Source organism: Colobus angolensis, unplaced genomic scaffold, assembly GCF_000951035.1.
Source record: "Colobus angolensis palliatus isolate OR3802 unplaced genomic scaffold, Cang.pa_1.0 Scaffold275, whole genome shotgun sequence".
Lineage (NCBI taxonomy): Eukaryota > Metazoa > Chordata > Mammalia > Primates > Cercopithecidae > Colobus > Colobus angolensis.
Genome location: NW_012115988.1, coordinates 4,158,944 through 4,174,314, shown reverse-complemented (window position 1 = coordinate 4,174,314; position 15,371 = coordinate 4,158,944). Strand labels below are relative to the sequence as shown.

General features: G+C 37.6%; 1 protein-coding gene across 2 annotated transcripts in view; it reads right to left on the bottom strand.

Annotated features, from left to right (window-relative positions):
* Nucleotides 1-15,371, bottom strand: part of COG5 (component of oligomeric golgi complex 5) — a 380,460-nt gene that overhangs the window by 93,807 nt on the left and 271,282 nt on the right. For both annotated transcript variants that reach the window (XM_011948213.1, XM_011948214.1), the window contains exon 12: nt 7,234-7,438. In XM_011948213.1, the coding sequence (XP_011803603.1) occupies nt 7,234-7,438 (205 nt within the window). The remainder of the gene's footprint in view (nt 1-7,233; nt 7,439-15,371) is intronic.

Genomic DNA, 15,371 nt, shown 5'->3' with positions numbered 1-15,371 from the left:
ATACTTTTTCCCTTGCTGCTTTCAGGGTTTTGTCCTCGACTTCTGACATTTTCACTATGATGTATCTGTTTGCGGATCTTTTTGCATTAATATTACTTGAGCTTCCTGGATGGATAGGCTATTGAATTTCAATAAATTGGGAAGGTTTCATTCATTATTTCTTCAAGTTTTTTTTCTCCATTACCTCTCTCCTCTCCTTGTGGTATTCCTATAATATAGATGTTGGTATTCTTTTTTTTTTTTGAGACGGAGTCTCGGTCTGTCACCCCGGCTGGAGTGCAGTGGCTGGATCTCAGCTCACTGCAAGCTCCGCCTCCCGGGTTCACGCCATTCTCCTGCCTCAGCCTCCCGTGTAGCTGGGACTACAGGCGCCCGCCACCTCGCCCAGCTAGTTTTTTGTATTTTTTAGTCGAGACGGGGTTTCACCATCTTAGCCAGGATAGTCTCGATCTCCTGACCTCGTGATCCGCCCATCTCAGCCTCCCAAAGTGCTGGGATTACAGGCTTGAGCCACCACGCCCGGCCAGATGTTGGTATTCTTAATGGTATCCCACATTTCCTCGAGGCTCTGTTTATTTTCTTCATTCTTTTCTCTGTTTTTTGACCTGTGTAATCTCTATCAACCTAGCTTCAAGTTGCTGAATTCTTATTTCTGCCAGTTCAAAGCTATTCACAGAAGTAAAGGAAGGCGTGAGGCACCAGGACCAGCCAAAACTGGGCATTTTAGATACACTATTGTAACTCTGGGTACTGGTCCCCTCAGCTCTACGGCTTGTTATTGTTGTTTGCTTTCTATCTGTTTAGTGATTGGCTGGAATATTTTAATGAAGTCTCTCTCCCACAATCTTAAATCTCTGATGTTCCTCAACTAGACACAGCTTTGGGTATGCTAATAGTCACCTTGAGATGGCAGTACTAATGGCACGATTATCTTTGTCATTTTTTTCTGACCACACCTAAACTCCACTAACTGACTGCTCTACATTTGCAACAACGCCTTGAGGAATAAACTCCTCTACAAAGGCATCTACAAAGGAGCTAACCGTAGCTCCTTTGATAGAACAGTTTCTGAGGTCATGTTTGATATTTGTTCTGATTCCAGGAGGGCTCCTCCCAGCTGTTTTATTCTCCAGATCTCTCCTCAGAGCTAGTTTACCTTCAGCTATCTTCACTAGATCTACAAGTCTCCTCCCATTGCCTTTCACCACACTTTCAGGGTTTTTTTTTGAGAATACCCTTAGGTTTAAACTTCTCTAGGTTCTGTTGCAAATGAAGTCATTTACTTCGGGAAGAGACTAGGGGCTGTTTTTCCTGTTTCTCTTTCTTTTTTCCTTTCTTTTCCTTTCCTTTTTCCTTTCCTCCTCTCCTCTCCTTTCTTTCTTTTAGAAAGGGTGTTGCTCTGTCACCTAAGCTGGAGTATAGTAGTATCATCACCACTCACTGCTGCCTTGACTTCCCAGGCCCAGGTGATCATCCCACCTCAGCCTCCCAAGTAGCTAGGACTACAGGTGTAGACTACCAAGCCCAGCTAACTTTTTTATTTTTTGTGGACGGAGTCTGTTTTACCCAGGCTGGTCTCAAATTCCTGGGCTCAAGCCATCTGCCTACCTTGGTCTCCCAAAGTGCTGGGCGACTACCACGCCTGACCCAGGACCTGTCTTATTGCCTGCCTCTACCCAAGTAAAAATCTTTATGCCAGGGCTCTGGACCTGAGGGTGGAGAAAATGGCAAGCTTCTATCTGACTGACACCTTGTAGAAGGCCAGGTCTCACTAATGTAGGCCTCCATAACAACTTTAAGCACTAACTGAATGGTTAAGTTAAAGATTCAAAGCTGAAAGAGTCAGTGTCCTTATACAAAGGCTGGGATATAACAAAGCCCCCCAAGAGTTTTGCTTACGTCTTTCCTGGGCCTTAAAGCATGACAAGACAATGAAGGATTTCTTAACAGGACCCATTAAGGATTAAAAAAGTTTTATTGGAGATCTGAAGAAACTCTCCAGGCCTCCACAAACAAGTTTACAGGTGGTCTAAAGAATTCCCCAAACCTCCATGATTTAGTAGGAGACAACATAAGAGTAATCACCCCAGCACCTGGGACCCATTTAGATTAAGTAATTTACTGAGGCTCCAGAGGAAGGTCTTCAAGACTCAGAACTTAGTTACAGATTAAAAGAAGTTAATCATTTATGTCTTTGGATGAATGCACTTACATGTAGACATATAGCTTACAAGGTATATAAGCTCTGGAAAACTTTGTAATTTTGAGTTGCTGTGGCGATATTTTCCGGGCCTTATCGCTGCAACTGGTTATAGAAATAAAAAACTCTCCTCCTCTCCAGCTAATCTGCATCTTGTTACTGGGCAGCAAGAAATAGCAGTCCAACCCTCAGTTTGGTCTGGGAACAACCTCACTCTAGGAAGTGAGCACTTGGTGGCAGGCAACTGCACGAGGTCCTTTCAGTTTATATTTCCTGGCAAAGAATCACTATTTCAAAAGCCCAGGCAAAGGTAATAAGGGCCCCAGTACTTTGAGTCTGCCATGCTCAAGGACCCATTCATTACGTGAGAATTGGGCACAATATGGCAGCTCCCTACTCCTGACCTCACTTACCTGAAAGTCAGCCTCAGCAACTTCCTGCTGAGGGCATTATGAATAATGTTGAGGCCCTGCTCTTCCCAGGAAGAGAGCCTTCCAGCTAGGAGCTAGAAGAGAGGGAGCCCTATGTTCTTGGCTACTGCAATCTAGAGAACAACCTCCATTTCACTAAGCTGAGGCGGGTAAGACAGGAACAATTTTGGCTCAAATACCATAGGCTCCAGTTTTTCTGACCAAATTTTCATAGACTTTCTTGAATAGATGTTGCTTCCTCTTGCTGTTTGCTCTTAGGACCATTTCTGGACTCCAACTTAAATGAACTCATTCTTTGGGGCACCACACTGCTTTGAGTTGTCCTCCTATCTCACCATTTTTTTCTGTCTTTGTCTCCTTTGTAAGCTGCCACTCCACTGACTAATCTATACATGCTGGTACCTTTCTTGGACCAAGGCTCTCTCTTCTCTCTCTCTATACATCTTTCCCTATGTAATCTCTTCCAGTTCCATGATTTTAAAAAATGTACATGATGATAGCAGGGTGAGGTGGCTCAGGCCTATAATCCCACACTTTGGGAGGCTGAGGCGGATGGATCATCTGAGGTCAGAAGTTCAAGACTAGCCTGGCCAAAATGGCGAAACTCTGTCTCTACTAAAAATACAAAAATTAGCCAGGCATGGTGGTATGCACCCTTAATCCCAGCTGCTCGGGAGGCTGAGGCGGGATAATCACTTGAACCCGGAAGGCAGAGGTTCCAGTCTGGGTGACAGAGCAAAGTAAAAAAAAAAAAAAAGAGAGAAAGAAAAGTGCATGATGATGACTTCCAAGTACGTATTTCTAGTCCTGACTCATTTTTAATTACCTTTTCAACGACTCTATTTGCATTTTCAATTCACCAGTTTCAAAAGAATTAAATACAATGTATTAATTAAATACAATGCTTTGAAAAAATTCTTCCTATCTTAACCACTCAGTCTTCCACCAACTAGTCGTATCCTTGATTCCCCTGTCCTCTCAAATCCATGGCTTGCCCTCTATATATCCTGCTTCAAAAATACATCTTGAATCAATCTGACCAAATTACCACCTTATCTGCTCATCCTAGTTAAAGTTATTATCATCTCTTATCTGGATAAGCAAAATAGCTTCCATCTTCTACTTCCCCAACTCTGTGCTGGCCCCCCTTAGTTGTCTATATAGCAGTCAGAGTGCTAATTTTAACATGTTTATCAGTTCACATCATTCCTCTAAATCAATAGTTTCTCACTTTATTAGGATAAACTCCAAGCCCTTTACCATTGCCTATAAAACTCTACATGATCTCACATTTCCTTTCCTCTCTGATCCAATCTGAAACACTTCCCTTTTTTGTTCACTATGTTCCAGCTGCACTGGCTTCTTTCTGTTCTTCAAACCTCCTCATCTTAATTTTCTTTTCTTTTTTTTGAGACGGAGTCTTGCTCTGTTGTCCAGGCTAGAGCGCAGTGGCGCGATTTCGACTCACTGCAACCTCCACCTCCTGGGTTCATGCAGTTCTCCTGCCTCACCTTTCCGAGTAGTTGGGATTATAGGCATGTGCCACTGTGCTCAGCTAATTTGTGTGTGTGTGTGTGTGTGTGTGTGTGTGTATGTGTGTGTGTGTGTATATATATATATGTATATGTGTGTGTATATATATATTTTTTGTAGAGACAGGATTTCACCATGTTGGCCAGGCTAGTCTCGAACTCTTGACCTCAAGTGATCCTCCTCAGCCTCTCAAAGTGCTTAGATTATAGGTGTGAGCCACCGCGCCCAGCCTTAATTTTCCTAAGGCCTCTAAATTTGTTCTTCTGACTGCAAAAACCTTACTCTCAATTTCCCCTGGTTGATTCTTTCACACTATTTAGATCTAAGGTCAAATGTTACCGCCTCATAGAAGCTTTCTCTGACATCCTATATAGTAAGCAACTCTATAGCATTATTTTATTTTCTTCACAGCAATTATCACTACTGAAAATTTGACACGAGTAATGAATCATGAAAAATGATACCCTGGCTATTCATATTTTGATTCTGTGTTGATTCCTCTAGGGCCTGGTTCCATTCGTTCTCTTTTCTTTCTTACAGCTCTCATCTCTTTTTCTCTCCACTGGCTACTTCTATCTATGAAAACTCAACTCTTCCTTGTTTGTGTCCTTGAACCCTCATGATTTTTTGACATCTTGGAATATGGCTCCTATATCTTGTTTTCCTCACCAATCACTTTACTGAATTCATCTCCAAAAAGTGACAATAATATCCTATTAGTGAAAACACAATGGCTTTTTCCGCTCTAATTTGTTTTCCCTCCATTGAATTTACCGTTTTATTTTATTTATTTTTTGAGTCTTGCTTTGTCACCCAGGTTGGAGTGCAGTGGCACAATCTTGGCTCACTGCAACATCCGCCTCCCAGGTTCAAGCCATTCTCTTGCCTCAGCCTCCCAAGTAGCTGGGATTACAGGCGTGTACCATCATGCCTGGCTAATTTTTTGTATTTTTAGTAGAGACAGTGTTTCACTGAGGTCACTCCTGACCTCAGGTGATCCGACTACGTTGGCCTTCCAAAGTGCCCTTCCTTGTGCCCTTCCTCCCTTCCTTCCTTCCTTCCTCCCTCCCTTCCTTCCCTCCTCTCTCTTTCCTTTTTTCTCTTTTTCTTTCTTTTCTTTTCTTTCTTTCTTTTCTCTTTCTTTCACACAAGTAACATATATTCCTTTTACATAAAAGCAGAAAATACAAAATTAGGATTCCACATCCTGGAAATAAACTACTGTTACTGTTTGCTTTGTGTATTTCTAGACCTTTTTTAGTGCATGCACATAGATTTAAAAATAAAACTAAGGCAGAAATAGAATGCTCTATTTGCTATTTTATATATACTTTTTAAAAAATGTGATATATAATTAAATCTTTGTAGGTCAACAGACATAACAGATATAGGTTCTGTTCTCTTTTGCCCTCTCTATTAGGCCTTACTGAATCTGCATATTATAAAAGAGTTATTGAGAAGGTAATCTGGTCTCATTTTATGATTCTAACCTATAATGGCCATTTATTTTGCCAGTCAAAACTACTCCTTAAAGGGAGACAGGGTCTCACTATGTTGCCCAGGCTGGCCTCTAACTCCTAGGCTCAAGAGATCCTCCCAGGTAGCTAGGATTACAAGCATGTGTCACACTGCCCAGCACTAGTCAGTACTTCTACATACTGTATTCTACTAATCAGAGCTTCTAACTATACGGGACACAAATTCAACTAGATGTATTTAGGAATAAAATTAAAAGAGAAACAAACAACTGTTTAAACAGCACCCATGAGTCTATCCAAAATTTTTCTTACATGGTAGGTGATAAGAAACTGCTACTGCTTTAGCCAGGCTTGACACAATAAATATGATTCTAGTGTTTAAAGAAAGGTGTGAAAGCCAATCACTTGATCTGATGCTCAAATTGAAAGTTTAAAATACTCTTTCAATTTTGGAGGAAAAGCTGGGCAGGCTAAACTTGCTGAGATTGTATATTGGTTTCCAATATGGCTCCTAAATATGGCTATACTACTATACTTCATGGGTGACCTAAGAGATTTTCAGGGGTAATTTTGACTATACAGTTGGACCTCCGTTTTTGCAAGTTCTACATCCAAGGATTAAACCAACCATGGATTGAAAACCTAGTTAGGCCTACAATAGTTGTGGCTATAATGAAACATTTATTCACATTTTTTCTTATCATTCTCTAAGCAATATAGTGTAATAACTCTATGCATAGCATTTACATTATATTAGGTATTATAGGTAACCTAGAGATGATGTACATAGGTTATATGCAAATATTATGTCATTTTTACATAAGAAACTCGAGCTTCCCCCATGGGTCCTGGAACCAATCCCCTACAAATACCTAAGTGATAACTACACTCTGCCTTTTTTTTTTTTTTTTTTTTTTGAGACAGGGTCTCATTCTGTCACCCAGGCTGGAGTGCAGTGGCATAATCTCAGCTCACTGCTGCCTCCATCTCCCAGGTTCAAGCGATTTTCCTGCCTCAGCCTCCTGAGTAGCTGGGATTACAGACAAGCGCCACCATGCCTAGCTAATTTTTGTATTTTTAGTACACACGGGGTTTTACCATGTTGGTCAAACTGGTCTCGAACTCCGGACCTAGTGATCCACTCCACTTTCTCTTAACACATTGACTAAGAACCTATCCCAGCATAAGATTTATCTCCCCTGTCATTTCTGAACACCCAAGTTCCTTTTATGTCACATTTATGCAAGTGGTCTATCAATAAATGATACCATCTGAGGTAATTACAGGTATATTATAACATCGATTAAAATACAGTGACCACAACATGATCATCTACCAGCTTCTCGTCATCCTACTTAGTGTTACACTTTAAAATTGACTCCGGCAGGAGGCAGAAGTGTTCAACTAAGGGTGAAAATTGACTTCTTCAGTTAAAAGTCTTGCAAAGTCTTTTAAGGTATACAAATACACTACAAATATTTAGAGACTTGGTGTATACTTAATTTATAATTTAAAATAAAAATAAAAGATAAAATTTAAAATAAAAATAAAATTAAGATGCCAACTAACAGGTCAAATTAAAGAAACATACTCATAATCTGGCATTTTTGGTATGAATATATCTTGTGCATCATCTTCCATGTGTTGTAGGTCAACATAGAGGTCCGTAGTTCCACTTGCATTAAAATTCCCTTGGATATTCTGACTGTATTGTTGAAGACGCTTCCATAAGTCATTATAAAGACGTAATAATTTGGGGTATTCTCCCTCAAATGCCTGCTTCAAAAACATAGAAGCTGCCAAGCAAAACAAGAACATGAATTAGATAAATGAAAATAAAATGTGGTAAATAAATGTTTCTTCTGCATATGAAGATATTGTTCCAAATAACCCATACTATAGGGCAAACCAAAGATGTGTTCTAATGAGGTCTTTTATAGTAATGCTGATAATAATAATTTTCCACTTTGACTCACTGCACTTGATATGCAGGCCATATATTTTGAAACACAATCTATACTAAAAAATGGAAAAACCCACAATTGTAGTTGAAGATTTCAATTCCTTTTTCAAGAACCAAGAAAATAAGTACACAGAAAATCGCGACAGAAAACTCGACAGTGCTAAAACCCAATTGACTTAATTTACATTCATACAATACTTCATGCAAAACAGCAAACACACATTCTTTTCAAGTGCACATGGAGTATGTACCAAGATCAACAATATTTGGTTCCATTAAACAGGTCTCAATACATCGAAAAGGCTTCAAACCATACAAAGTTTGTTCTCTAACCAAAATAGTTTTAGATTAGAAATTAGTAACAAAAAGATACCTGAAAAGAATCCTCAAATATTTGAAACTACAAAATGCTTCTAAATAACTCATGGATCAGAAAAGAAATCAAAAGGGAAATTCGAAGTATTTTGAACTGAACGAAAATTATAACACAACACATCAAAATTTGTGGGATATCAACAAGGGAGTACTTGGGGGAAATTTATGCAAATACTTACATTTGAAAAGAAGAAAAGTTTCAAATCAATTACCTAAACTTCCATTTTAAGAACATGGAAAAAGAAGGGCAAATAAAAACCAAAGTAAACAGAAGAAATAAAATAATAAAGCTCTGAACAGATATCAATGAACCAGAAAATGAAAACAAGAAACACTGAAACTAAAAACTGGTTCTTTGAAAAGATAAGTAAAATTGACAAACTTCTAGCCAGATGGATTAGGAAAAAAGAGTAGAAACAAATTATCCATATTAAGAATAACAGAGGTGATCTCATTACATATTACAAAATATTCTGCAGATACTAAAAGAGTAATAAAGGAATTATGAACAACTTTATGTGAATAAATTTGAAAACTTTCATGAAATACACAAATTCCTTAAAAGATACAAACTAACAAAGCTCACTCGAGAAGCAATAGATAGACTGAATAACACTATACCTGTTGATTCTTTTAGTTAAAAATCTTCCCACAAAGAAAAACTTCAGGCTTAGATGACTTTAGTGGTGAATTTTATCAAGCAGTTTAAGAAACAAATAAAAGCAATTGTATACCAATTCCCAATTCATTCTGAGGCAAGCACTGCCCTGACATAAAAACCAGATATTAAAAGAAAAATAAAAACTACAGAATATTCCTTATGAAGATAGATGCAAGAATTATAACCAAAATTTCATCAAATCTAGTCAAACAATATATAAAAAGAATAATACATCATGACCAAGGAGATCTATGTCAGAAATTCATAGTTGGCATACATATACATATATATATATATACACACACACACCTGGAATTACATATATATAACATCTATCTATCTATCTATCTATCTATCTATCTATCTATCTATCTATCTATCTATCTATCTATCTAAATAAATAAATAAATGAGGTCCCACTATACTGCCCAGGCTGTTCTTTAACTCCTAGGCTCAAACAGTCTTCCTGTCTTGGCCTCCCAAAGTGTTGGGATTACAGACATGAGCCAACATACCTGGTCAGCTTAATGTTTTAAAATCAATCAATGTGATGATTCATCTTTTAACAAACTAAAAAGAAAAAGCGTATGCTCTTTTCAATAGATGAAGGAAAAGCATTTGAAAAAAAATCTAACATTCACTCCTAATAAAACTCTCAGGACTAACTAGGAACAGAAAGGAACACATCCTTAAACTAAGAAAAGGCTTCTATGAAAAACTACAGCTAATATAATACTTAAGAGAATAAGTAATACTTTTGCTCAGAAATCAGCAAGAAGACAACAATGTTAGCTTTCACCACTTCTAATCAACATATCCTAGAGGTTCTGGCCAGTGTAAAGAGGCCTAAGTAAATAAGTAAATAAGACATTCAGATTGGAAAGGCACACAGTCTTTTTAGACAGACAATATATAAGCATCTATATGGAAAATCTGATGGAATCTGTGAGAAAAGCTACTAGAGTTAACATAATAACTGAATTTAGCAAAGTTGCAGGATATAAGATTAATGTGCAAAATTCAGTTGTATGTCTATATACTAGCAATGAACAATCAGAAGTTGAAATTTTAAAAGAATACAATTTGGAATAGCACAAAAAATATGAAATACTTAGATATATCTGACAAAAGGGGAAATAGGTACACACTGAAAACTGCAAAAACAATGCTGAGATAAAGAAGACCTACATAAATGGAAAGCGATAACATTCATAGTTCAAAGATTCAATATTGTTAAATGTAAATTATCCCTAAATTAATCTATATATTAAATGCAATCTAATTTAAAATCAATGCAGGCTTTCTTTTAGTAGAAATTGAAAAAATGATCCAAAAATCATATGAAAATGTAAAGAATCCACAATAGTCACGGCAGAAAAACAACAACGTTGGAGTACTAATATGATCTGATTTCAAGACATACAAAACTATAATAATCAATACACTGGTACTGGGGTAAAACAGACACATAGATTAATGGTGCAGAATAGCGAGTACAAAAATAGACCCATACATATCTGGGAGACTGAATTTTGAGGAAGGTGCAGACACAATTTAGTGGACACAGGGTAGAGTTCACCAAATGATACTGTAACAACTGAAGAGCCATATGCAAAAAAAATCCTCTTTAACCCACACTCTATATCTTATACAAAAATTAACTCAAAAAAGACTAAATCTTCTAAAAGAAAACATCTGAGGGAACTTTTCTGTTCTTGAGTTAGACATGATATGAAACCAAAAGTATGGTCCATAAAAGAAATTTGATAAACTGGACAACATCTAAATTAAAAGTGTCTGCCCTTCAAAAAAATACTGCTAAGAAAATGAAAAGACACGCCCCAGAAAAGGAAAATCAATTTCACATATCTGATGAAGCACTTGTATCTGAAACACAAAAAGAACTCTCAAGTCTCAATCAGAAAATAGCCTAACTTCAAAAATGGGACCTTTATCAAAGAAGGTATATGAATGGCAAATAAACACATGAAAAAAAATGCTCAACCTCTTTAGTCAATAGGGAAATGCAAATTAAAACCACAACGAGATACAACTATATAACTGTTCAAGTGACTAAAATTAAGAAGAGTGACCGTCTCATGGCCAAACACTGTGGCTTGTGCCTGTAATCCCAGCACTTTGGGAGGCTGAGGTGGATGGATCATCTGAGGTCGGGAATTTGAGACTAGCCTGGCCAACATGGTGAGACTCCGTCTCCACTAAAAATACAAAAATTAGCTGGGTGTGGTGGTGCACACCTGTAATTCCAGCTATTCGAAAGGCTGAGGCTCAAAAATCGCTTGAACCCAGGAGGCGGAGGTTGCAGTGAGCTGAGATTGTGCCACTGCACTCCAGCCTGGGCAACACAGTGAGACTCCGTTACAAAAAAAAAAAAAATGACCATATCAAATATTGGCAAGGATAAACGAACTAGAACTCTTACATAACTTGTGGTGATAAAAAATTGCATACTCATTTTGCAAAAGAATTTAGCATTTCATTAAAATGTTAACTATATACCTAAATATTGTTAAATCATTCTGCTTCTAGATATTTATCCAAAAAAAAACTGTATATGTCTATATGAGGGACTGTACCTGAATATTCACAGTATCTTTATTTGTAGTAGCAAAAACTGGAAACAACTCAATGTCCATCAACAGGCCAATGCATAAGCAAACTAATATATCCATGCAATGGAATAATATGCAGCAACAAAAACAAACTACAATATAGTTGAATCTCAATAAAATCATGCTGTGTGAAAGAAGCCAAACAAATAAGAATATATAATATATGCTAAATCATTCAATTTGTACAAAATTCTGGGAGCTACAAACTACCATAGAGTAACAAAAAGCAGATCAGTGTTTGCCTGGGGATGGGGGAGGGAGATAGTGGAGAGAGTAATTACGAAGCTGTACAAGGAAACTTTTGGGAGTGATGCATATGCTCATTGATTGCTTGTTGTGATGATTTCATGGGTGTGATGATTTCATACGTGAAAACATATCAAATTGTATACTTTCAAGACGTGTTGTTTATTGTATGCCAGCTATACCTCAGCAAAGCTATTTAAGAGAAATTATCTCAGAGAAAACTTCTTTGGCGTCCCTCTTCCCTGATAAAGCAGCAATCCCCCATGGGCCTCAAGTAACCCTGTATGTTCTTTCAGGGCATGCCAATAATGCGAGGCCCTGGGTTTGCTCTTGTATTTGGCAAGAAATCTTGAGAGACACGGTAACATCATACTGCAGACAGACAGCCGACTTGTTTACTATTCACTACAAAAGTGGTAGTTTCTTCAAGATCAAAGTTCCTTATCTTCCATGCAATCTCTCTGTATACGTACCATCCACATGGGCCCATGTCATATCTCCCTATAATATTTGGAGGCATGTGAAACTAAAACACAATATGCTAATGCTCATAATTCTTGCTGTGTTGTAATAAAGTTCTTTTTCTCTAACCTAGGAGTCTCATGTCTTCGGACAATATTCATAAAACTATGGCAGTTTAGCCTTTTTAAGAGAGATAAAATCTCAGATCCTTCAGTTTTTGAACTTCCCCAATCAAAATCAAAATATTTCTTCGGTAATTCTCTCACAACAATCTGTTCTTTGCTTTTTTTTTTGTATTTATCACAATTTCTAAACATATTTGTTTGCAGTATATTTCTCCTACTTGGCTGTTCATTCCACAAAGGCAAGGACAATGCCTCTTTTCTTCAAAGCACATTTGGTACCTAGCACAGTGCCTGGAATAGCAGAAGTAAATATTTCTTAAATAATAGAATGAAGTTTTTTTGGGGTTTTTTTTTTTCTCTTTTCTTTTTTTTTCTTAGAGATGAGGTCTCACTTTGTTGCCCAGGGTGGTCTCAAACTCCTGGGCTCAAACGATCCTCCCACCTCAGCCACCAAAGTGTTGAGATTACAGGTGTGAGCCATCATGCCCAAACATGGGTTTTTTTAGGGAACAGTATCACTTTCATAAAACTCTTATCTATACAAGAACACATTACTATTGAGGGTTTAAGCCAAACTTTGTCTATATTATCTCAGCTAATGTGATTAATTAATTGTAAGTTACTTAAGTCAATTATATTTAAAGCTTACAAACAAGTATTATATATTTAAATCTTGAAGCTAAGTTTTTGTTTGTTTGCTTGTTTTTCGTTTTTAGAGACAAGGTCTCGGTCTGTCACCCAGGCTGGAGTACAGTAGCACAGTCACGGCTCACTGTAGCCTTGACCTCGTGGGCTTAAGCAATCTTCTGACCTCAGCCTCCCAAGTAGCTGCGACCATAAATATGTACCACTATACTCAGGTAATTTTATTTACTTTTTAACTTTTGTAGAGATGGGGTCTCCCTATGTTGCCAAGCTGGTCTCAAACTCCTAGGCTCAAGGAATCCTCCCACCTCAGTCTCCTAAAGCATTGGGATTACAGGCATGAGCTACCACAGCCAGCCAAAGGTAAGTTCTACTTTAGTTTCTTTGATATGTAAAGTGTTCATATTACCTATACAATTTTAATTATTTGAAGAAAATTTATAGTACACCTACTGTACATTCTGATAATCAAATCATTTATAGAGGGAAAATTACAGGTTAATTCCCAGTTACCTGGGAATGTATTATTCAGATTATTGCCTTGTGCAAACTTGGTTTTTTTCTTAATTAATCACTAGTGATTACAACACAGGCACAAATGTGGAAATTAAACTCATACTAAACAACCTAATTACTATTAAAACAATATTTTATAACTTAGAAGATAACTGTATGTATTGTACTCCTACCAGGTAATAACAGGTCTGGGGAAAAACCTCTGATTAAGAAAGTCCACCTTTGATTTTATTCTGCTATCTCTGTCTTCTTGAATTCACTGCATTAAGAACCCCTACAGCTTCCAAAATGTGTAGGGTGAGACACATCCCAAACCTTGAGCTAATTCACACGAAGATTCAAGGATATAAATAGTCTATGTGCTCAATTTCTCTCTTCCCATCTTCTCTATTCCAGTACCTTCTTTTACTTTCTTCCCTAGCCCTGAACGCTGTAAGAAGTTACTAGTTTGTATTGATTGTCTGTCCTTCCCCTTTAAAATGTGAGTTAAATGAAAGCAGGATTATTATTTGACTTATTTTCCTCTGTGTTTCTTTTACCTAGATTTAACACTTAGCATTCGATTACTGAATGAACAAATGAACTGAAAGTAGAATGAAAAGGGAGTCTAGGTTTGGAGTTATATCACTTCCCCTTGGGAGTTATATCAGCCTTGTCTTAATTTTCTTTCTACCTCTAGATTCCTGGTTTAAGGCTTCACAGGACAGCTCTAATATATGCTTTATCTCAGAATTGGAGCAGTCTTAGGTCTTGCCTTCGTCTTGACTAGCTGTGCCTAAACCTCAGCCTGTATGATGCTGCTTCTCCTGCATCTCCCTATAAAAGGACCAAACACCTCATGTCTAGGAAACTGACTGGGGCCAAGAAAAGGCAGTACTCCTTACAACTCTGCCAACCTTCAGATGCCCAAATACTGGGCAGTGCCAAATATACCTGGAAGGATTTAAGCATTCATCCATTCAACAAATATCTGCTGACCACTTACTACATGCCAAGTACTGTTGTAAAAGCTGGATATGCAACGGTAAACAAAATAAGCAAGTTCCTTTCCATATACAGATTATACTCGAGTGAAGAGGTACAATAAACAAGTCATTATGTAACATAATGTCAGGAAGTGCTAAGTGCCTTGAAGAAAAATAAAGCAAAGTTAGAGAAGAGACAGTGATAGGACGTGCTATTTTACATACTTACCTGGAAGGAACTCTCTGAATGGAGCAAGGATACACTCCATCGAGTACCTCTTAGGTAAACAAAGTGCACTATACACGTATTTATCCACTGATTTTTAACTTAACAATCTTGATGACCTCTCCATAGTGGTACATAAAGATATTCCTCATTCCTTTTTTCCCCTCATTGCTTTTTATAGCTGCATGTGCCACTCTCCCAAGCTATAGTTATTATCATGTGATTAACTTCCCCACTGATACGAGCTAGACTTGGGATGTTTCCCCAGACAATCCAACTCGAACAAAGAAAAAGCTCATTGTAGAAGCATATTGATATACCAATCACACAATGCTGCTTCATAAACAGCAACAACCACGGCTCACCAGAAGTGGAATAAAAAGCTCATAAACTTTATAAAGATGTTTCACAGAATTTAAGCTGCCCACTTTGTCAGATAAATTAGAGAAGCAATGGCTTGCATTTTTAAAAAATAGATCAGTTTTATTCTGCTAGTTCTGTAAAAACAATGTAAACACAAGTATTCTATACAACTTGTTGGTGCATTCACATAATGCAAAAAAAAATGCAGTCGCTAATGGCAGATGCTATGGACACCCTTGAAGGAAGAAGAAATGATAAAGAACATACGGACCACTGTCCATTCATTGGAGAAACCAATTTGGACAAATTTCTAAACCAGTTAGAGGACAGTTTCTTAAAAACTGAAAACTGCTTGAAGACAAAAAACAAAAATGAAGCAGCTTCAAACTACACAGAAAAGCTCATCATTAGGCAGCAGGTGCTAACACTAAGACATCCCCAAAGAAGAGGCAAGGGCACCCACCCAGGACTGAGACAGGTGGATAACAAAGGCCTGTCAGCAATGGAAAAAGGTGGTATTCCCCTCAGTTCATCTTCAACAAAGATGCT